Source organism: Passer domesticus, chromosome 19 (assembly GCF_036417665.1).
Source record: "Passer domesticus isolate bPasDom1 chromosome 19, bPasDom1.hap1, whole genome shotgun sequence".
In the NCBI taxonomy this organism is placed as follows: Eukaryota; Metazoa; Chordata; class Aves; order Passeriformes; family Passeridae; genus Passer; species Passer domesticus.
In genome coordinates, this window is record NC_087492.1 from 7,351,462 (window position 1) to 7,374,994 (window position 23,533).

General features: G+C 59.5%; 1 protein-coding gene across 6 annotated transcripts in view; it reads right to left on the reverse strand.

Moving 5' to 3' along the window:
- Window positions 1-15,642: 15,642 nt before the first annotated feature.
- The window catches only part of CAMKK1 (calcium/calmodulin dependent protein kinase kinase 1), a 96,554-nt gene continuing 88,663 nt past the window's right edge, over window positions 15,643-23,533 (reverse strand). For all 6 annotated transcript variants that reach the window (XM_064395016.1, XM_064395014.1, XM_064395017.1 and 3 more), the window contains one exon: window positions 15,643-22,164. In XM_064395016.1, the coding sequence (XP_064251086.1) occupies window positions 22,092-22,164 (73 nt within the window). In that variant the 3' untranslated portion in view covers window positions 15,643-22,091. The remainder of the gene's footprint in view (window positions 22,165-23,533) is intronic.

Consider the following 23,533-nt stretch of genomic DNA (forward strand, 5'->3'; position numbering starts at 1 on the left):
CAGGGATAGGCCCGGGGCCCCGGGGGCAGGGGGATGCCGTGGGCTGAACGGGCCAGGGCTCAGGCTGCGAGGCGGAGCGTGGCGGGCCCGGGGATGCCCGACACCGGGGCTGGGTCCAGGCAGGGGGGCAGCTGCCAAGCGTGCCCTGGGCGGGAGGGATCCCCAGCAGCAGGGAGGCTGCCCAAGGGGCCACTGGGGCACGCCGGGCAGGGGCAAGGGGAGGCACAGGGCAGCACCAGGACCGCTGGAGGCATTGTCTCGTTCCCGCAGCCCGCAGGCACCCGTGTTCCCATGGAGATTGTGCTGATGGAGAAGGTGGGCTCTGGCTGCCACAGCATCATCCAGCTCCTGGACTGGTTCGAGCTGCCTGACAGCTTCGTGCTGGTGCTGGAGCGCCCGGAGCGGTCTCAGGATCTCCTGCAGTTGCTGGCGCAGCAGGAGTTCCTGAGCGAGGAGGCGGCGCGCTGGCTTTTCTGGCAGGTGCTGGAGGCCGTGTGGCACTGCACCGCCTGCGGCGTCCTGCACCGGGACATCAAGCCGCGGAGAACCTCCTCGTGGACCCGGAGAGTGGCGACCTGAAGCTCATCGACTTCGGTTGCGGCACCTTCCTCCAGGAGCAGGCCTACACGCAATTTGCCGGTGAGCCACGGCCCGGGCCCTGCTCCCGCTGCCAGGCCCTGCACTGTGCCATTCCCTCCTGGGCCGTGGGGCGCGGCATTCATCCGGCTGCCGGCCGCCCCGTGCCACGGGGCAGATGCTGTGCCCCAGGAGCCGGCTGCCGGCTCTGCCGACACAGGGGGGCTGCAGAAGCCAGGCCCCGGCCCCTCGGCTTGGCAGGCCTGCGAGGGCTCCGGCTGCTCTTCCGGCCTTCTGTGCCTTGCCCAGCGGTTTCCTGGCTCCGGCCAATTGTCTGGGGCTGCAGGGTGCCCTTGGGGGAAGTTGTGTCCGCCGGGGCAGCCCCTGCCTCTGGCAGGAGGCTGGCGCCAGGCTCTGGAAGGCAGCAGCCTGCGCCCGGCCAGCCCCGCCTGTCTCCCCTAGGAACACACACGTACAGCCCGCCCGAGTGGATCTGCCTGGGCTGCTACCACGGCCATGCGGCCACCATCTGGTCCCTGGGTGTGCTGCTCTTCGAAATGGTCTGCGGCTACCTGCCCTTCCTGGACGACCACGACATCGTGCAGGGCCAGCTCTTCTTCGGGCAGCAGGTCTCTCCAGGTGGGTGTCAGCCTCCAGCAGCCGGGCTTTGGCAGATGGCAGCGCGCAGCCCGGCCCGGCCCTGGCGCGGCTCGGCGGCAGCTCCATGTGCCCTCAAGGGCCGGCCGCAGGAGCTGGCCCCTCAGGGGCCGGCTGTGGCACCTTGGCTGAAGGAGGTGGCCGTGTGCCGCCGTGCCGCCGTGCCGCAAAGGGCCGCTCTGAGCACTGGCAGCGTGGCCCGGGTTCTGCGGGCGCCGGCAGCAGCCGGGCAGGAGCCTTCTGCCCGTGACCGGCGCTTTGTGCCTTCTCTCCCCAGAGTGCCGCCATCTGATCCGCTGGTGTTTGGCCAAGCACCCCGCGGACCGGCCGGCGCTGCAGGAGATCTTGCGCCACCCTTGGCTCTGCGGCGGGGACCTTTGATGCCCGGCTGGAGCCCCTGCAGCACCCAGGGACCGAGTCCCACGCAGGACTGAGGGCCGCAACAATAAACCTGCCACCAACCCACTGCGGGCTGTCACGTGTGCTCCTTGGTAGCAACTTCAGCTAAAGAAACCTCTTGGGAGAAGGGGCAATCAGAGTGTTCCCTGCAGCCCTTGTCAAGGTTTTGATGCCTCTCCTCCATGGAGGTGGTTGTTCCAGCTCAGGCTGGAGTACGGGTGGTAGGAGGGGCTTTAGCAAGGCAAGAAAGGCAACAGTGAAACAAGAGCTGCCCTGTCAAACTGACAAAGCAACTTGGGCTCACCCGAGGTGACACATGGGCCTGCGTGTGCCTTCCAAGGGCCTCCGGCTGGCAGGAGCAGAGACCGTGCGCCTCTCCACAGCTGGAGAACAATTAGAAGTGGCAAGATGTCCTTTCAGGATGAGCCCTGACAAAAGGCTTCCTCTTTCTTGCCCTGAGATGGGAAGCAGGGCTGGGCCTTTGACCAGCTGGGACTGCAGCGTCGCAAGTCCCAGGCATGGAGCCCAGGGGAAATGTTGAGATGCTGGAGTCACTCCCATGGTGTTGGGCTCATTGGATCCCCCGTTAAAAAAACCAAAAAACCCACAGTTTGCCCTAAAATGACGGCTCAACCTCAGCTTGATGAGGGGACATTGGGGCTTGGCTGGGGCTGGAAATGCTCCCAAATGGCCTTGAACTCCTGAGGGAAGCGGGCCAGCAAGGAGGTGGCACTAGTGCTTTCAGGGAATTGCGAGGAGAGAGAAGGTCCCCTCTGAGCCTCCTCTTCTCCAGGATGAGAGAAATGGTGCTTGGAATGCCCATCTTTCTTTGCATTTACAGAACCTGACAGGCACAGTGAGTGCTTCTGGTGAGGAGGGAGGTGTGTGTGGGGTGTGCAGCCAATCAATAACGATGGTTAATGATGGCTTTGTTAGCCAACAGTGTAAAGGCCATTGCCATGGGCCTCATGGAGCTCACAGGCACAGCAGCCAGAGTGCCCATGGAGATAAAGGCCTCCCAGGCTCTCCGTGGCTGTGGGACACTCAGCTCAGCCCTCCGTGGCTGTGCGGCCCACCGGGGCCAGCAGGAGCCCCATGCCCAAAGCCATGCCAGGCATCCTCTCAGCACAGGCTGAGCCACTCTGGCTGGCAGAATCCTGTGGCACTTCAGCTCTCGGAGCATCCTCTCTGGTTTTGGCTGATCCCAGTGTCCTTGTCCCACACACCCTGGCTCTGCCAAGGACCACTGGCTTCTCTGGCTGCTGAAGGGTGTCCAACAGTGGAGCCACAGTGCCGTGAGGGACAGCGACCTTCCATTTGGGATTGCTTGGACCAGAACAATACCCGTGAGATGTGCTGTTGGATGGGATTCATGCCAGTATGTCCCAGCGGGATGCCCCCAAATCATCTACCCAAAGGGCTGAAAGCCCAAGCAGGTCCGCGCTGGCTCAGTGTTCTCCAGCTGTATCTGACTTGGCAGCAAGGGCTTGGAACTGTCCAGGAAACACCATCCTTCCAATCTAATCCTGACTGCAGGAAAAATGGTGGGATGGTCATGGTTGGCACTGCCGGGAAGCGATGGAAGGACACACCAGTGTCAGCCATGGGCAGCATGAGATACCAGAGGGAAATTCCTGTCGACCTGATTGATTATTCCCCTGCCATGAGGTCACCTGGCTCGTGGGTGATGGGAAGGCAATGCAGGTTTTATTTGAGGGGTTTAAGGGGAGTTTGATTGTGTCCATCCGAGGATCCTTCTGGATTCTCTCTCCATCAGGTGCGAGATGAGCAGGGACAGGGTGTGCTGGGTGTAGAACTGACTGATGGACTGGTTTGCAATGGGATAGGATCCGTTTTCTTGCCAGAGAGTGGCACCCAGCTGGGTTTGGATTCAGGCTGGGACTCTACTGGATAGCACCCAGATGGTTTAGATGCTGCTGAGCAGGGCTTGCCCTGTTCAGGGACTTTTCAGTGTCCCTTTGGACAAGCCATGTCCCGTGCTCTGCCAGCAAGGAGGCGACAGCATCACCGCTGCCCTCCTCATGCCTGTGTGCTGCTTAGACAAGAATCTTCCATCCACTCTGCTCCAGAGGGCTCTCGAGTGCCCACGGGGAGCCCATTTTTCCCTCCTGTGGCACTGAGCAGCGCTGGGGCGGGGCAGGGCTGTGATGTCACACGCCTGTCATGCCGCAGCACTGTGACATCAGCATGCCTACTTAGGCCGGGCCAGCCCCCGCGGCTGCCAGTGCAGTCGCCATGGGCCGTGCCGGAGCCATGTGTGTCGGTGCCGTGCTCGTGACTGCGCTTGTGCTGCTGCTGGCCGCCGTGGCTCTCTGCTGGGCCATGGGCCGCTGGCAGCCACGGAGGCGGCAGGCAAGGACAGCCAGGAGGCGCAAGCGCCCCGGGCTGCGGCCCAGAGGCACACGGAGGAACCGGGGAGCCCCTGCGGCTCCCAGGCTCCGCAGGCCTCGGGCCACCCCTCGCAAGCGGCCAGGTGCCCCCGCCAGCCCCCTGGGCAGCTCCTGCAGCTGCGGCCCCTGCGTGGCAGTGGCCCGAGAGCTGCAGCAACTGATGAGCTTGCTCTGGGCTCCCAGCGGGACATCTGTGCCGCTCTACTCTGGGATGTGGCAGGCCCTGTGGAAAGAACTGCAGGAGCTGGTGCAGCGAGGCCACCTGCCCTGCTGTGGCTCGCCCAGCTCCTCCAGGAGCCCCCATCCCATTCAGAGGCAGCTCCCAGGAAGCATCTCCGTCCCTGGGACAGCCTCAAGCCTTGCAAGGATGGCACACCAGGAGACACCCGCCATCCGTGCAAGAAGCTCCGGCTGTCAGAGAACGTCCATCCTGCCAGGAGCCTCGGCTATCTCTGACAGCCGCCATCCCTCAGAGAGGCTCAGTGAGACCTGTCAGCCTGCAGAAGCCGCAGAGCCCGGGCACAGGTCTCCCGGCTCCCTTGGACCCACGGACACGACGGGCGCAACCCTGAGCCATGACGTGGCCAGGGAAAGCCCGCGAGTCCAAGTGGGAGCCCAGCCCGAGGCAGGGGAGCCATCTCAGGAGCAGGTGGCGGAGCAGCCAGTGTCCTGCAGCTGGCACTTACCGGCCCACAGCTCCCGGGACGCTGTGCCGGCTGTGCCAGCGGGCAACAGCCCGTGCCTGGTGGAGGAGATGATCCTGGAGACACCGGGAGACCTCCACGTCCTGGAAGCTGCTCCCAGACAGCCACCGACCAGCAGCAAGTCTCTAGTAGAAGGTGAGATCTTCTGAGGAGCCGTCTGCGGCTCCCCTGGGGCTCGTGAGGGGCATTCCCAGGCCAGGCCAGGCCAGGGCCTCTGAGAGCAGCCTAGTCCCTGGCTGGTCTCAGTGTCTCTGATGGCACGGCTTGAAAAAACCCCTGTGTGGTTTGCAGCTGCTCCTGGGACGCCCCTGTGGCCCAGCTCGGGCTGCAGCCCCGGCCGTGCAGCGGAGCAGGGTCCAGCACAGGAGGCCGGGGACAGCGAGGGTGCCGCCGTGCCCCGCTGCAGCGGGGCTCCTGCAGCCGCCTGTGCGCGCTGCCCTGGCCCCGCTGTGCCGCTCGCCAGCCCGACGGCTGCAAGGCGGTGGCCGCTGCCCGGCGCGCAGCAGGAAGCAGGTGAGAGCAAGGTGCCCGCGGCGGCCCGGCCCGCTTCAGCCGCGGGCACTGGGGGCCCTGGGCGCAGGGCTGATGGCTGGCTCTTGGCCGCAGGGCAAAAGAAGGAGCTGCAGGAGCTCTACCAGCTGGGCCCGCAGCTGGGCAGCGGTGGCTTCGGCACCGTTTTCTCGGGGACCCGCCTCTCGGACGGCAGCCCGGTAAGTGGCCGGCACGGCCGGGCGTGGCCGCAGGGTCACGGCCGGGGCCGGGCAGGGCTTGAGCTCAGCCCCCCTGTGTCCATGGCTTGCAGGTGGCCATCAAGCGCGTGGCCCGGGAGAGCATCCTGCAGTGGGTTGAGTGGGTGAGTGAGCGGGGCCAGCGGGCCGGAGCGGGCCGGGGCGGGCAGGGATAGGCCCGGGGCCCCGGGGGCAGGGGGATGCCGTGGGCTGAACGGGCCAGGGCTCAGGCTGCGAGGCGGAGCGTGGCGGGCCCGGGGATGCCCGACACCGGGGCTGGGTCCAGGCAGGGGGGCAGCTGCCAAGCGTGCCCTGGGCGGGAGGGATCCCCAGCAGCAGGGAGGCTGCCCAAGGGGCCACTGGGGCACGCCGGGCAGGGGCAAGGGGAGGCACAGGGCAGCACCAGGACCGCTGGAGGCATTGTCTCGTTCCCGCAGCCCGCAGGCACCCGTGTTCCCATGGAGATTGTGCTGATGGAGAAGGTGGGCTCTGGCTGCCACAGCATCATCCAGCTCCTGGACTGGTTCGAGCTGCCTGACAGCTTCGTGCTGGTGCTGGAGCGCCCGGAGCGGTCTCAGGATCTCCTGCAGTTGCTGGCGCAGCAGGAGTTCCTGAGCGAGGAGGCGGCGCGCTGGCTTTTCTGGCAGGTGCTGGAGGCCGTGTGGCACTGCACCGCCTGCGGCGTCCTGCACCGGGACATCAAGCCGCGGAGAACCTCCTCGTGGACCCGGAGAGTGGCGACCTGAAGCTCATCGACTTCGGTTGCGGCACCTTCCTCCAGGAGCAGGCCTACACGCAATTTGCCGGTGAGCCACGGCCCGGGCCCTGCTCCCGCTGCCAGGCCCTGCACTGTGCCATTCCCTCCTGGGCCGTGGGGCGCGGCATTCATCCGGCTGCCGGCCGCCCCGTGCCACGGGGCAGATGCTGTGCCCCAGGAGCCGGCTGCCGGCTCTGCCGACACAGGGGGGCTGCAGAAGCCAGGCCCCGGCCCCTCGGCTTGGCAGGCCTGCGAGGGCTCCGGCTGCTCTTCCGGCCTTCTGTGCCTTGCCCAGCGGTTTCCTGGCTCCGGCCAATTGTCTGGGGCTGCAGGGTGCCCTTGGGGGAAGTTGTGTCCGCCGGGGCAGCCCCTGCCTCTGGCAGGAGGCTGGCGCCAGGCTCTGGAAGGCAGCAGCCTGCGCCCGGCCAGCCCCGCCTGTCTCCCCTAGGAACACACACGTACAGCCCGCCCGAGTGGATCTGCCTGGGCTGCTACCACGGCCATGCGGCCACCATCTGGTCCCTGGGTGTGCTGCTCTTCGAAATGGTCTGCGGCTACCTGCCCTTCCTGGACGACCACGACATCGTGCAGGGCCAGCTCTTCTTCGGGCAGCAGGTCTCTCCAGGTGGGTGTCAGCCTCCAGCAGCCGGGCTTTGGCAGATGGCAGCGCGCAGCCCGGCCCGGCCCTGGCGCGGCTCGGCGGCAGCTCCATGTGCCCTCAAGGGCCGGCCGCAGGAGCTGGCCCCTCAGGGGCCGGCTGTGGCACCTTGGCTGAAGGAGGTGGCCGTGTGCCGCCGTGCCGCCGTGCCGCAAAGGGCCGCTCTGAGCACTGGCAGCGTGGCCCGGGTTCTGCGGGCGCCGGCAGCAGCCGGGCAGGAGCCTTCTGCCCGTGACCGGCGCTTTGTGCCTTCTCTCCCCAGAGTGCCGCCATCTGATCCGCTGGTGTTTGGCCAAGCACCCCGCGGACCGGCCGGCGCTGCAGGAGATCTTGCGCCACCCTTGGCTCTGCGGCGGGGACCTTTGATGCCCGGCTGGAGCCCCTGCAGCACCCAGGGACCGAGTCCCACGCAGGACTGAGGGCCGCAACAATAAACCTGCCACCAACCCACTGCGGGCTGTCACGTGTGCTCCTTGGTAGCAACTTCAGCTAAAGAAACCTCTTGGGAGAAGGGGCAATCAGAGTGTTCCCTGCAGCCCTTGTCAAGGTTTTGATGCCTCTCCTCCATGGAGGTGGTTGTTCCAGCTCAGGCTGGAGTACGGGTGGTAGGAGGGGCTTTAGCAAGGCAAGAAAGGCAACAGTGAAACAAGAGCTGCCCTGTCAAACTGACAAAGCAACTTGGGCTCACCCGAGGTGACACATGGGCCTGCGTGTGCCTTCCAAGGGCCTCCGGCTGGCAGGAGCAGAGACCGTGCGCCTCTCCACAGCTGGAGAACAATTAGAAGTGGCAAGATGTCCTTTCAGGATGAGCCCTGACAAAAGGCTTCCTCTTTCTTGCCCTGAGATGGGAAGCAGGGCTGGGCCTTTGACCAGCTGGGACTGCAGCGTCGCAAGTCCCAGGCATGGAGCCCAGGGGAAATGTTGAGATGCTGGAGTCACTCCCATGGTGTTGGGCTCATTGGATCCCCCGTTAAAAAAACCAAAAAACCCACAGTTTGCCCTAAAATGACGGCTCAACCTCAGCTTGATGAGGGGACATTGGGGCTTGGCTGGGGCTGGAAATGCTCCCAAATGGCCTTGAACTCCTGAGGGAAGCGGGCCAGCAAGGAGGTGGCACTAGTGCTTTCAGGGAATTGCGAGGAGAGAGAAGGTCCCCTCTGAGCCTCCTCTTCTCCAGGATGAGAGAAATGGTGCTTGGAATGCCCATCTTTCTTTGCATTTACAGAACCTGACAGGCACAGTGAGTGCTTCTGGTGAGGAGGGAGGTGTGTGTGGGGTGTGCAGCCAATCAATAACGATGGTTAATGATGGCTTTGTTAGCCAACAGTGTAAAGGCCATTGCCATGGGCCTCATGGAGCTCACAGGCACAGCAGCCAGAGTGCCCATGGAGATAAAGGCCTCCCAGGCTCTCCGTGGCTGTGGGACACTCAGCTCAGCCCTCCGTGGCTGTGCGGCCCACCGGGGCCAGCAGGAGCCCCATGCCCAAAGCCATGCCAGGCATCCTCTCAGCACAGGCTGAGCCACTCTGGCTGGCAGAATCCTGTGGCACTTCAGCTCTCGGAGCATCCTCTCTGGTTTTGGCTGATCCCAGTGTCCTTGTCCCACACACCCTGGCTCTGCCAAGGACCACTGGCTTCTCTGGCTGCTGAAGGGTGTCCAACAGTGGAGCCACAGTGCCGTGAGGGACAGCGACCTTCCATTTGGGATTGCTTGGACCAGAACAATACCCGTGAGATGTGCTGTTGGATGGGATTCATGCCAGTATGTCCCAGCGGGATGCCCCCAAATCATCTACCCAAAGGGCTGAAAGCCCAAGCAGGTCCGCGCTGGCTCAGTGTTCTCCAGCTGTATCTGACTTGGCAGCAAGGGCTTGGAACTGTCCAGGAAACACCATCCTTCCAATCTAATCCTGACTGCAGGAAAAATGGTGGGATGGTCATGGTTGGCACTGCCGGGAAGCGATGGAAGGACACACCAGTGTCAGCCATGGGCAGCATGAGATACCAGAGGGAAATTCCTGTCGACCTGATTGATTATTCCCCTGCCATGAGGTCACCTGGCTCGTGGGTGATGGGAAGGCAATGCAGGTTTTATTTGAGGGGTTTAAGGGGAGTTTGATTGTGTCCATCCGAGGATCCTTCTGGATTCTCTCTCCATCAGGTGCGAGATGAGCAGGGACAGGGTGTGCTGGGTGTAGAACTGACTGATGGACTGGTTTGCAATGGGATAGGATCCGTTTTCTTGCCAGAGAGTGGCACCCAGCTGGGTTTGGATTCAGGCTGGGACTCTACTGGATAGCACCCAGATGGTTTAGATGCTGCTGAGCAGGGCTTGCCCTGTTCAGGGACTTTTCAGTGTCCCTTTGGACAAGCCATGTCCCGTGCTCTGCCAGCAAGGAGGCGACAGCATCACGGCTGCCCTCCTCATGCCTGTGTGCTGCTTAGACAAGAATCTTCCATCCACTCTGCTCCAGAGGGCTCTCGAGTGCCCACGGGGAGCCCATTTTTCCCTCCTGTGGCACTGAGCAGTGCTGGGGTGGGGCAGGGCTGTGATGTCACACGCCTGTCATGCCACAGCACTGTGACATCAGCATGCCTACTTAGGCCGGGGCAGCCCCCGCGGCTGCCAGTGCAGTCGCCATGGGCCGTGCCGGAGCCATGTGTGTCGGTGCCGTGCTCGTGACTGCGCTTGTGCTGCTGCTGGCCGCCGTGGCTCTCTGCTGGGCCATGGGCCGCTGGCAGCCACGGAGGCGGCAGGCAAGGACAGCCAGGAGGCGCAAGCGCCCCGGGCTGCGGCCCAGAGGCACACGGAGGAACCGGGGAGCCCCTGCGGCTCCCAGGCTCCGCAGGCCTCGGGCCACCCCTCGCAAGCGGCCAGGTGCCCCCGCCAGCCCCCTGGGCAGCTCCTGCAGCTGCGGCCCCTGCGTGGCAGTGGCCCGAGAGCTGCAGCAACTGATGAGCTTGCTCTGGGCTCCCAGCGGGACATCTGTGCCGCTCTACTCTGGGATGTGGCAGGCCCTGTGGAAAGAACTGCAGGAGCTGGTGCAGCGAGGCCACCTGCCCTGCTGTGGCTCGCCCAGCTCCTCCAGGAGCCCCCATCCCATTCAGAGGCAGCTCCCAGGAAGCATCTCCGTCCCTGGGACAGCCTCAAGCCTTGCAAGGATGGCACACCAGGAGACACCCGCCATCCGTGCAAGAAGCTCCGGCTGTCAGAGAACGTCCATCCTGCCAGGAGCCTCGGCTATCTCTGACAGCCGCCATCCCTCAGAGAGGCTCAGTGAGACCTGTCAGCCTGCAGAAGCCGCAGAGCCCGGGCACAGGTCTCCCGGCTCCCTTGGACCCACGGACACGACGGGCGCAACCCTGAGCCATGACGTGGCCAGGGAAAGCCCGCGAGTCCAAGTGGGAGCCCAGCCCGAGGCAGGGGAGCCATCTCAGGAGCAGGTGGCGGAGCAGCCAGTGTCCTGCAGCTGGCACTTACCGGCCCACAGCTCCCGGGACGCTGTGCCGGCTGTGCCAGCGGGCAACAGCCCGTGCCTGGTGGAGGAGATGATCCTGGAGACACCGGGAGACCTCCACGTCCTGGAAGCTGCTCCCAGACAGCCACCGACCAGCAGCAAGTCTCTAGTAGAAGGTGAGATCTTCTGAGGAGCCGTCTGCGGCTCCCCTGGGGCTCGTGAGGGGCATTCCCAGGCCAGGCCAGGCCAGGGCCTCTGAGAGCAGCCTAGTCCCTGGCTGGTCTCAGTGTCTCTGATGGCACGGCTTGAAAAAACCCCTGTGTGGTTTGCAGCTGCTCCTGGGACGCCCCTGTGGCCCAGCTCGGGCTGCAGCCCCGGCCGTGCAGCGGAGCAGGGTCCAGCGCAGGAGGCCGGGGACAGCGAGGGTGCCGCCGTGCCCCGCTGCAGCGGGGCTCCTGCAGCCGCCTGTGCGCGCTGCCCTGGCCCCGCTGTGCCGCTCGCCAGCCCGACGGCTGCAAGGCGGTGGCCGCTGCCCGGCGCGCAGCAGGAAGCAGGTGAGAGCAAGGTGCCCGCGGCGGCCCGGCCCGCTTCAGCCGCGGGCACTGGGGGCCCTGGGCGCAGGGCTGATGGCTGGCTCTTGGCCGCAGGGCAAAAGAAGGAGCTGCAGGAGCTCTACCAGCTGGGCCCGCAGCTGGGCAGCGGTGGCTTCGGCACCGTTTTCTCGGGGACCCGCCTCTCGGACGGCAGCCCGGTAAGTGGCCGGCACGGCCGGGCGTGGCCGCAGGGTCAGGGCCGGGGCCGGGCAGGGCTTGAGCTCAGCCCCCCTGTGTCCATGGCTTGCAGGTGGCCATCAAGCGCGTGGCCCGGGAGAGTGTCCTGCAGTGGGTTGAGTGGGTGAGTGAGTGGGGCCAGCGGGCCGGAGCGGGCCGGGGTGGGCAGGGATAGGCCCGGGGCCCCGGGGGCAGGGGGATGCCGTGGGCTGAACGGGCCAGGGCTCAGGCTGCGAGGCGGAGCGTGGCGGGCCCGGGGATGCCCGACACCGGGGCTGGATCCAGGCAGGGGGGCAGCTGCCAAGCGTGCCCTGGGCGGGAGGGATCCCCAGCAGCAGGGAGGCTGCCCAAGGGGCCACTGGGGCACGCCGGGCAGGGGCAAGGGGAGGCACAGGGCAGCACCAGGCCCGCTGGAGGCATTGTCTCGTTCCCGCAGCCCGAAGGCACCCGTGTTCCGATGGAGATTGTGCTGATGGAGAAGGTGGGCTCTGGCTGCCACAGCATCATCCAGCTCCTGGACTGGTTCGAGCTGCCTGACAGCTTCGTGCTGGTGCTGGAGCGCCCGGAGCGGTCTCAGGATCTCCTGCAGTTGCTGGCGCAGCAGGAGTTCCTGAGCGAGGAGGCGGCGCGCTGGCTTTTCTGGCAGGTGCTGGAGGCCGTGTGGCACTGCACCGCCTGCGGCGTCCTGCACCGGGACATCAAGCCGGAGAACCTCCTCGTGGACCCGGAGAGTGGCGACCTGAAGCTCATCGACTTCGGTTGCGGCACCTTCCTCCAGGAGCAGGCCTACACGCAATTTGCCGGTGAGCCACGGCCCGGGCCCTGCTCCCGCTGCCAGGCCCTGCACTGTGCCATTCCCTCCTGGGCCGTGGGGCGCGGCATTCATCTGGCTGCCGGCCGCCCCGTGCCACGGGGCAGATGCTGTGCCCCAGGAGCCGGCTGCCGGCTCTGCCGACACAGGGGGGCTGCAGAAGCCAGGCCCCGGCCCCTCGGCTTGGCAGGCCTGCGAGGGCTCCGGCTGCTCTTCCGGCCTTCTGTGCCTTGCCCAGCGGTTTCCTGGCTCCGGCCAATTGTCTGGGGCTGCAGGGTGCCCTTGGGGGAAGTTGTGTCCGCCGGGGCAGCCCCTGCCTCTGGCAGGAGGCTGGCGCCAGGCTCTGGAAGGCAGCAGCCTGCGCCCGGCCAGCCCCGCCTGTCTCCCCTAGGAACACACACGTACAGCCCGCCCGAGTGGATCTGCCTGGGCTGCTACCACGGCCATGCGGCCACCATCTGGTCCCTGGGTGTGCTGCTCTTCGAAATGGTCTGCGGCTACCTGCCCTTCCTGGACGACCACGACATCGTGCAGGGCCAGCTCTTCTTCGGGCAGCAGGTCTCTCCAGGTGGGTGTCAGCCTCCAGCAGCCGGGCTTTGGCAGATGGCAGCGCGCAGCCCGGCCCGGCCCTGGCGCGGCTCGGCGGCAGCTCCATGTGCCCTCAAGGGCCGGCCGCAGGAGCTGGCCCCTCAGGGGCCGGCTGTGGCACCTTGGCTGAAGGAGGTGGCCGTGTGCCGCCGTGCCGCCGTGCCGCAAAGGGCCGCTCTGAGCACTGGCAGCGTGGCCCGGGTTCTGCGGGCGCCGGCAGCAGCCGGGCAGGAGCCTTCTGCCCGTGACCGGCGCTTTGTGCCTTCTCTCCCCAGAGTGCCGCCATCTGATCCGCTGGTGTTTGGCCAAGCACCCCGCGGACCGGCCGGCGCTGCAGGAGATCTTGCGCCACCCTTGGCTCTGCGGCGGGGACCTTTGATGCCCGGCTGGAGCCCCTGCAGCACCCAGGGACCGAGTCCCACGCAGGACTGAGGGCCACAACAATAAACCTGCCACCAACCCACTGCAGGCTGTCACGTGTGCTCCTTGGTAGCAACTTCAGCTAAAGAAACCTCTTGGGAGAAGGGGCAATCAGAGTGTTCCCTGCAGCCCTTGTCAAGGTTTTGATGCCTCTCCTCCATGGAGGTGGTTGTTCCAGCTCAGGCTGGAGTACGGGTGGTAGGAGGGGCTTTAGCAAGGCAAGAAAGGCAACAGTGAAACAAGAGCTGCCCTGTCAAACTGACAAAGCAACTTGGGCTCACCCGAGGTGACACATGGGCCTGCGTGTGCCTTCCAAGGGCCTCCGGCTGGCAGGAGCAGAGACCGTGCGCCTCTCCACAGCTGGAGAACAATTAGAAGTGGCAAAATGTCCTTTCAGGATGAGCCCTGACAAAAGGCTTCCTCTTTCTTGCCCTGAGATGGGAAGCAGGGCTGGGCCTTTGACCAGCTGGGACTGCAGCGTCGCAAGTCCCAGGCACGGAGCCCAGGGGAAATGTTGAGATGCTGGAGTCACTCCCATGGTGCTGTACTGATCGTAGCCCTGAAAAAAAAAAAAAATTCTTTTCCTTTTAAACAAGTGGTGGATATGTAAATTGCAGTCACCAGTCTATTGAGAGGAAAGTACTCAGGTGCCTGCCCTGGTCTTTTAGGTTTTTGCGAGCTACAATCCTGTGCCACCTTCTCTCTATTTCCCTGAGCTACCAAAATCTATCAGGCCTGACCTTAGCCATGATCCTTCCAGCCTGGACCTCACCCCGAGGGGATGGTGGGACCTCTGTGTGTCAGCCCTCATCTGGTGGCTGAGCTGGGAGTCACAATTATCCCTTGTCTAACATCCTGTGATCAGTGTTTGCCAGTTCTCCATGGGCCATTTATGGCATTTTCTCCTGGTGGGGAGCCCACGCTTCGTTGCCCATCCAGGGAGGCCAGGTCTCTGCTTCTCCTCTGGTCTGGTCTGGTTGGTGTGATTGGGAAGATCCCACGGTGTGTCTCTGTTAAAAGTCTCTTTTCCCCAACCCAGAAGCCAAAGGAGTTGAGAAGTCTTCGGTTCATGTTCTCAAGGTTGTTTATTATTTCTTTATCTCAAACATTTCCTGTCTGGCCTGCCAAGGTCTGTTCTGCAGGTCAGTCCGAGGCACACACCCCGCCTCTCAGGCTGGTGCTATCTTTTATACTAAAAACTACGTATACTATGTTTACAATTATGTTCTAATAGCTATCACCTGTGTTAGACGGTGACTTTCAACCAATCTGTGAATGCCAGCATCATCCTGAACATGGATGCCAAGGAGAAGAAAGGACAGGACACGCCCAAATCCCTCCATCTCGGAATCCCTGACCCCACGTACAGAATTCCAAACCCCCCTGTACAAGGTTCAAAACCCCCCTGTACAGTGCTCCAAAATTTTCCCCTTCACCCTGTGATTGCTACTACTCTGCTACTTAAACTTTTGTGACCTGTAATTCTTCATATAAAGTTGGCAATTTGCTCCATGAATTAAGATCAAATTTCCAAGTGTCTTTGGCTTCCTGCCAGGGTCTCCAAGACCCTGCCAGGGCTTTGAAACATCCAGGGCATCCAGAGAGATGTCCTGGGTTCCAACATGCCAAGACACGTTTCCTGCAGGAGGACGAGGTCCCCGTGTCCGCACAGCCCCGGGATGCCCTGGCCCAGAGTCATGGAGAGCTGGCAGTCTCCAGTCACCCCATGGTTTCTCCTCAGGCCAGGGGAGATTCTGACACTCTGGGGCCTGCCAGGGTCCCACCTCACCTGGGAACTTGTGACAGTTTGACACCTGTATGTGTTTTCCCAGGCTATCCCCATTTCTTACAGCACCTATTGCAAATAAAAGCATTTCAAGCAAGTTTGTGTAAGTGGACAATTCTACTCCTCAAGGCACAGCCCCACTCTTTTTACACTGTTTCCATTGAATGGAGTGTGGACTTTCCTCATGTAGGAACTGCTGGGTGATGCTAACTAAGATGTATTTTTCCTTATGATTCAACTGTCTCCAGATTGGAGAATATTGAAAAAATGATAAGTAAATTGACTTTTTTTTTCTCATTTAATACATAAAATGCCAGAGCAATGAGAAGGACTGGTATTAGCAGGATATGACGTTTGACAACGAGACAAAGAAAATGTGACTCTTCTTCACTGGGCAGCAATAAACAAGAGACAGTGAGCTGGGAGTCACTGTGACAGTAACAGCGTGATCTGCCACTGTTACCTGCCATGACTTTGTTGTTTTGTACTTGAAGACAAAGGAACATACTGCTCGATACACTTACCTTTGTGAAGATGTCACTGAAATGTAAAGACAGCTCCATTTCCTTATATGTGAAATAAGGATTTCCTATAAAGAAATCATCTAAGTGCCCTTTTTGGGGAGGGCTGGAGCGGGTCTGTGTTTGTCCTTGACTGGCTGGGGTGGGAACAGGAGGTTCTCCCTCCTCCTCTCTTTTGGGGGACCGGGGGCTTCCCCATCCTCATCTGGCCCACAGAGGGGGCTCAGGGGTCTCCCTGCTCCTTTCCCGATGGGGGACCAGTGCATCTCTGTTCTCCTCTCCCCTGTGGGGTGGCCGGGGTTGTCTCCGCCCTCCTCTCCCATGGGTCGGGCCGGGGCTTTCAATTTTCTTCACAAGTGACTCGTTGGGAAAACAAACATCAGACCAAGCCTCGGGTGTGCGGTTCAGTTGGCCTTCTGCCAATTTTATTTTGCTTCATCCATGGGGGCGGGGGAAGGGGGGGCAGTGCTCGAGGCGTCTCCGTCCCTCTCGCCCTGGGGGATGCTTGGGAAAGACGCGTCCTCCTCCGTCTCCTCCTGCAGGATGACGGGCAGCTTCTCGATCCTCCTTACCTTTGCAAGGCTGGAGGTGGTCTCGGTCCCCATCCGCTTTCTGGGGGACCCTCTGCGTCTGTCCCCCTCAGATATGGGGGGACCTGGCATTGTGTCTGTGCCCCTCTGACTTAGGGAGGGCCGGCGCGGGGTCCCGGTCCCCCCGCGGTTCAGGGAGCGCTGGCTCCATCGTCCTCCACTCTGGGGGGCCAGAATGGCCATTCTCTCTGCGTCCCTCCGATTTGGGGGGGCGCGCCGCTGTCGCCGTCCTCGCAGCCCCCGGCCGTTCTGCGACCTACTTGCCTTTGACCGGCTGGGGGTGCCCTCCATCCTTCTCCGATTTTGAGGGGTCGGCATTCTGTCTGCCCCTCTTCGGCCTGGGGGGGCCGGCACTTTGTTCCCCTCCTATTTGGGGATGGGGGAGATGGCGGGTCCGGTGCAGGCTGCCAGAAAGGGCCCTCCCACCTCCCTCCCAAGCCCGGCGCACACCCCCCGCAGCCCGAGGCAGGGGCGGCCCGAGGCTCCGGCGTCGGAGGGCCGAGGGCTCACAGCTGAAGCTGCCCTGGCCGCCGCCGCTGCGCGCTCACCGAGCCCTGCCCTCCTGCGGCCCTTTATATAGGCGGCTGAAGGCCCGCCCCCTCGCCGACAGCCAATAGCAACTCAGTGACGACACAATGGGGGCCGGAGCGAATAGTGGAGGCTTTTGTGATGCAGGGGGCGGGGCCGCTACGGCAGCGGGTGACCTGATTGGCCGACAGGCAGAAGGCTGTGATGGGCGGGGCGCGGACGAGACCGAGCGATCTGATTGGTGGAGAGGCGGAGTGCTCTCTGACAGACAGCTACTGGGCGTGGCTCGCAGCGAGGGGGCGGGGCCAGCGCCAGCCGGGGCTTAGGCCGGGCTTAGAGCCGGCCCCAGCCTTAGGGCTGAAGGGAGCCTTGGGCTGAGAGCCGGGCTCGGGCTGGGGCTGCGCTTGGCAGCTGCCGTAGGAACTGCACTTACAGCCAGCGTCATCTCTGTGGAATTTATTGTCGTCTTCTCATCAGTTCTACAGTACAAAAGCATGCAAAAAATAGCCTCTCTCTTCATGGTACATATTTACAGTGCAACAGCCGCATGCTGTCACAGTACGGAGTGCATTTACATCATGCTGGAACCGTAGCAGAGCACATACAGGGACAGAGGTTCAGCTTCAAGTGCAACAAGAGACAGAAATACCAACAGAATAGGCCTAGAAATCAGAAAGAGCAGCAAAATTACAGCACAGATGATCTGCATTGTACCCTCAAGGGTTGCAATTCATGTTTTCTTGAATTTACACCATTTTTTTGGGAGCACTTTGATGGCTTGTGGGTACTGAGGGAGGGTCTGGGCTCTGCCAGCAGCAGCTCTGAGCGTACATGGCTTTTCTCCAGGAAGGGAAGGAGCAGGGCAGGGACTGCTGAGCTGCTTTGCTTCCCTCATCCCATGGAAGGCTGCATTCACAGCAACAGGGTCATGGCACAACGCAGGTTGGTTCAGCCTGGGCCGGGCATGGACTGGTGTGGAAGGATCTGGGTCAGAAAGGAATGCCTTGCACTGCTCTGCTCAGCAAAGCCACTACAAACAAGCCCTGCTAAAGCAGAGAAGTTTGGCAGCTCATCCAAGCTCCATTTCCACACGAACCCTCCACCTCTGCTCTCCAATCTCCCTGCTGCACACCAGAGGTGCTGGGGCTCTCAGCGGCATCCCCCAGCACAGCCCTCCTGCCTTGGGAAATCCACTGAGACCCCTGTCCCTGGGGCAGCCTGGGCCTCTCAGGGGCTGGGACAAAGCCCTGGGCTGGTGGGACAAAGCTCTTGGGGATTTTTGGGCAAGATGAGAGGAAAGCACTGAGCTGGGGAGAGCAAACAAGCTCCCAGCCACACACCACAAACGGATAAACTCCCCAGTGGCAGTGCTGCCGAGGGCTTCAGGGCAGAGTTGTGCTGAAGGAACACGAAATTTCTCCCAGCAGCTCCTCCTTGCAAGCCTGGCAATAAATAAAGAATGAAACTGCACACTGGGAGTTGTTTTAGGAGCCACAGTTTGTTTTGCACAGAGGACCTACACTGTTCCTCCTCAGGCTCCCTCTGGTTGGAGCCCTACACAAAGTCAGATTTTTTTTTTCCTCATGCTCAAACCTTATCTGCTTGCAAGTGTGACACTGACAGCAGCACATTCCTGCCCAGAGGGTTAAAGACATGGACTGTGCATTCCCCAGGGCAGGCCAGAAGAGACTTCACTAGGATTTTTACTTAGCACTACCCTCCAAAACCACAGGCCTAGAGCCATTAATTGAGTGAGACAAAGAAATCCACCTCCTGGAGATCACAGATATGTGCTGTTCCCCCAAATGAGAAATTTCTTTCAAGAAAATCATCTTCAACCTGGAAGAGTCTGGAAAACTTGGCCAGATGCAATGATGAGGGGTGAAAGAGGAGCCCTCCTGGTGATTCCAAGCCCAGCTAACCAAGGCCAGAGCATCCCAGTGCTCCAGGAACAGCAGAGGGGAAACACAGAGCACACACCAAAGCATGAATGTGCCACACCTGCTCTGCTCTCTGCTCTGCAGAGCCACACTGAGCCCCATCCCCTCCACCACAGAGAGGAGCAGACAAATATTTACCCATCCAGCTGAGGAGAATGATTTTACTCAAGAGGTAAAAGCGCTGCCTTGCCTGGGATGTTTATTCTCAAATAAATCCCCTCTCTTCAGCCTCTTCCTTTCTTCGGAGCAGAACCAGTTGCCCTGAGCTGCTCTAACATGCACGAAAACAAGCAAGGATTTCATCGTGGCTGAGTGAGGAGAGCCTGGTTTTGCCTATCTGACCATTTCTCCTGCTGCCAGGGCACGTTTTTCATCTCATTTCATGCAGGTTTTTTGCTGTTTGTGACACCATAGGGGTGATTTCTGGGGTATAAAGGAAAGCCTGTTGGCAGATTTGCTGAAGAAACAAGGTGTGACACGAGCTCAGAGCTTGAGGGGGTGGTTCTTGGACCTGTGGGAACAGCTCCAGAAGGATTTCTTTTAGCTGAAAGGACAAATACTTCTAGAGTAGATTTTGAGATAATCATAAAAAACATCCATTCCTCTCACTGAAGCGATGGTTTAGGTACCACTAAAGGAACATGTTATGGAGCTCATTTGTAACTCATAGTTTGTTTGGTTGCATTAATTGGGGCTGAGATCAGCCTTCCCCACCAGCTCCCACCCCTTGGCCATCACTAAAATAACCCCAGCTGCCTGGGTCAGCAAATTATTCTCAGCACAGATTAAAAATACAATAACTAACCCCATGTTTGCATCCTCAGAGCTCTCTGAGCACAACCCAGGTATTGCTTAGACTTCAGAAGTCCCACAGGGATGAGGATTACCAGAACTCCCTTTTCTGCCTGGGGCAGGGCACGTTCCTGAGATGTGTCTTTGCTCCAAGGTCCCTCCCTGGCCCTGTCCTGGGGACACCAGCTGGAGAAAGTTTTTTCCATAAAGTGGAGGCCAGATCAGTTTGCATCCACAGACTGTCCCTTCCACAGGCAGCAGTTCCACCTGGACAACCTTTCCCATTTGCAGAATCCCCTGTGCTCTCAGACTTTTCACTCCCTACCTCTGGGTACCTAAATCTTCATTACAAGCAGCAAGTCCCATGTCCCAGGCTGGGGAATGGATCAAGGCATCCTCCTGGTGCAGGGCAGGCTCCTCAGAGGATGCTGAGCTCACAGCTGGTGCAGGCACCAAAAACCAGGCAGGATTTAGCACCTGGAAGCAGCAGGGCAGAGCTCAGCCCCAGAGCAGCAACCTTTACAGGATCCAACAGCAGCTTTCTGCATTAAAGGTCTCCTTTCAACAGAGAAGCTGCAATGTTCTTTCCCATTTTGCCAATATTTACAGGTGAGATGCAAGGAAGAGCCCAGGCTGGGGAGTGCTGGGATAAGGGAGGTGACAGACAGAAGGCACCAGCAGCAAAGCCCAGCTATAAAATGTTGGGCACCATCAAATGAGATTGCAGCAAACAGAACAGGAGCACCAGGATACACCAGTCACTACCAACAACCCTCGTACATGTGTCCCCCTGCACAAAAAAATGAAGGAAAAATGTCCCAAGTCCTCAGGATTAACCTAAAAACAGACACTAAGATGATTATGTAGGAACCAAATTTAATCATCTCCTTTCTTTAAGTACTATAAAGTAAGATTCCAATCCCACTGGCTTCCCAGGGGCATGTTCAGACCCCATAAGGCTCAAGGGAAAATAATGACATATATTTTGACAGATGGATGTCACTGGTTTTTACTCTCTGAATTGAAGAGTGAAATTCCTGATTATCCACACAGTCTGTACAGTCAACAGCCACAAAAATGGCTGTATTTTCCTTTTTGTATTTACCTTTTTAAGTGTAACCTCTTACCATTTGTCAAACTATTGAGATGAAGCTTCTAACCCCAAGTTTAGAAGCAATATATGGATAAAATAGCAGCATCAGCACATGTATAAAAATCAGAGTCTTAAAATGAAATTAAAAATTAAAGCCTTTAAAAAAAAGTCATCGTAAAAACCCTCCACCAACATTTTCCATCCTAGGAACCTCTCCCAATTTGGGTCATTTTCAGGAAATTAAAGTTTAAAAAGCATCAGGTATATGAGATTAAGCGAAGAGAAGGAAATGAAATAAAATAAAGCTCAAACCTGCCACTCTTTTCAGCTGGAGACCATGGTCCATGGGTGCAGCACTGGGTGCATTCCCAGCTCTGTGGGAAGGGCAGCCCTGGCAGATGTCCCTGGAGCACTAAGCTGTTCTGTGTGGCAGCATATCCCCATGCTCCAGGGCTCTATGCCATCCCAGGGCTCTCTGCACATCCAGGGAATCTCGTGTGACTCCTCTGCTTTACAGCACTGCCCTGACTAAAGCCACAGCTGGGGGCAGGACTGACACTGTGCAAAACTGAGGAAAAAAAACCCACAGGAAATGGGAAGAGAAAGAAAGACACAGGGAGGGACAGTGTTCACTCCAACAGCGGGATCTCATCCTCACTTCACTGATATCCAAAGACATTTTGCCTTCATCTCCACACCAGGAGCAGCACTCCTGATGTACACAAGTGCATTAAATAAAAGAGTTGCCCTCCTATAGGAATGTGCCCCCTGCTGACAGAGTGACAAAACTGTCCTTTGTCCCCTTAAAAAGGAAATAAGCCCAGAAGTTTTTCTCCTCAATTAGGTGAAAAAGCATCTCATAGGACCTGGGAGACTTCACCTCAAACTTAAGGATAGCTAACTGGACAGGAGCCAAAAAGTCCTGCCTGAGCAATTTACTAGAAAAGGAAGAGAACAAAGAAACAAATCACTTTTGTGAGGTGTTTTACCAGGGGCAAGGACTCTTACACCTGGCTCGGTTTTTCTCTGTGAAGAGTTTGTTATTTTGCCTTTTATTAAAACCTTTTATTTTCCAACACTACCACAGGAGCCATCCTGCTGATTTTATGCCTTCTAAGGTAGCTGAGTTATCTTGAGGGTGAAATACATCTCCAAGACCTTATGAGACCTGGCTTGAGGAGACTCATAAAACCAGTCTCTAACGCCATTTTTTTCCTCTGATGCTTGAAGTAGAGAACACAAAAACACAAGGAGAACATCTCTGGGGGGCAAAGGACCCTTGAGAGGAGCCCAGCCGCATTCCTGGGGCGAAGCACAAGGCACGCACGGAGGAGCGCAGGGCTCCCGCTGCTCCTCGGATCCTCCTGCCCAGCTTTCCTGGCTTGCTCCGCTCTGCTGGGCCTGGGCCGGGTGATGAGGGCCATGAGGGGGTGAGAGTGGCCAGCCCAGGCCCTCCCGCCTGGCTTTCATGGCTTGCTCTGTTCCTGCTGAGCTTGGGCTGGTTCTGTTCTGCCGTGCAGGGCGATGAGGGCGATGAGGGGGTGAGGGCAGCCAGCCCAGACCCTCCTGCCCGGCTTTCCTGGCTTGCTCCGCTCTGCTGGGCTTGGTGTGGTTCTGTTCTGCCATGCAGGGCCCGGGCTGGGCGGTGAGGCCATGAGAGGGTGAGGGCGGACAGCCCAGACCTTCCTGCCCGGCTTTCCTGGCTTGCTCCACTCTGCTGGGCCTGGGCCGGGTGATGAGGGCCATGAGGGGGTGAGGGTGGCCAGCCCAGGCCTTCCCTCCTGGCTTTCCTGGCTCGCTCCGCTCTGCTGGGCTCGGTGTGGTTCTGTTCTGCCGTGCAGGGCCCGGGCTGGGCGGTGAGGGCCATGAGGGGGTGAGGGCGGCCAGCCCAGGCAGCCGCGCCCTCAGGCCGCGGCCTCGTCCTCGCACACGTCGGGCAGCTCCGGGTCCCTGGCTGCTTCTCTGCTGCCCTGTGTTCTGCACAGATGGTGAGGAAAAAAAAAGTCATTGTGGGCACACAGCAAGGCGGTGGGGGGGGGTTATATCAACAGGGAGAAGCAATGAACCAGCCTGTTGTGCTGGTACCATATGAACACTCAGCAATATCCCAGCACGATGCCCTGCAGGGATGGGCAGCTTGGCCTGGACACCTGCTTGGCCTCTGCTCCCAAAAACTAAGCTCTCCACTGTGGTAATTACATAGCCTCTGAACAGAGAGAGCCAAGGTTCTCCCAGGAAAATCCTGGGAAGCTGGGTAGAAGCTGTGAGAAACTTAGAGGAAAGAATTCCAACAATTATTATCTCTCTTTCTGTAACCATTGTTTATAGATATGGTTCTCCAGAGTGTGCTATTCATAGTTCACCAGTAGTGTGAGAGAAGAGTCCTAAAGGCCAATCAGGTCTTAGGTCCACCATTGCTTCTATAAGAACTGTAGATTTCTAATAATAAAGTGCTTTTCATGCCTTCTGATGATGGAGTCTCTGTATCACCTTTGGCTGTCCCCGATACCCCTTTGGTCATATTCCACTTCCCTGAATGCCCTTCTCCAGGAGGAGGTATATGGTTTTAGGGCAAAGTCTTGCAGATCAGCAGCATGGTTTCTAGTTTGCATTTGGAGAGTTCTGTTTTGCTCTCCTTTAATTTGATTTTTTTAAAATAAAGACCAGAGGGATGGGTTGTTCCCACAGCTGCTTCTCCGAAGTGCTGCTGTAAATGGCAGTAAAGCTAAATGTTTCTACCAGAACCCAGTTTGTCCTACACAAAAACTGTGTGATTTTGGTTTCTATGAGTCTGCCTGGTCCCCAAAAACAGCAGTCCCCAAAAACTGAGAGCAGTAGCCCTAAAATCTCAGCCAAGGTCACTTCCTTGCACTGAACATACACCACACTAACTTCAGCCTTTTCCTCCTGCTCCTAACTTTTGATGTTTTCCCATGTAGAAGGCTTGAGCTGTACTGCACTCCAGGGCACCCTCGAGGAGCAGCACCTGCACCTAGCCCACCCCAGACAGCATGTGACTGTCCCTGGATGGAGAAAAGGGGACACCTCCAGCTGCCACCCACAGCAGAAACTGATCACAGGCAGGTGACTTCACCTAGAACACCCATTTCTCCATCATAAAGATATCCACAACACAAAGGAGGTGATCATCTCCAAGTATTGTCTCTCCCAGGTGTCCAGCCTTGCTCACAGCAGTCTGGCTGTACCACAGAATCACAGAATGCTTTGGGTTGGAAGGAGACCTTGAAGATCACCTTGTTCCACTCCCTGCCATGTGCAAGGACACCTTCCACTGGTCCAGGTTGCTCCAAGCCCCATCCAGCCTGGCCTTGGGCACTTGCAGGGA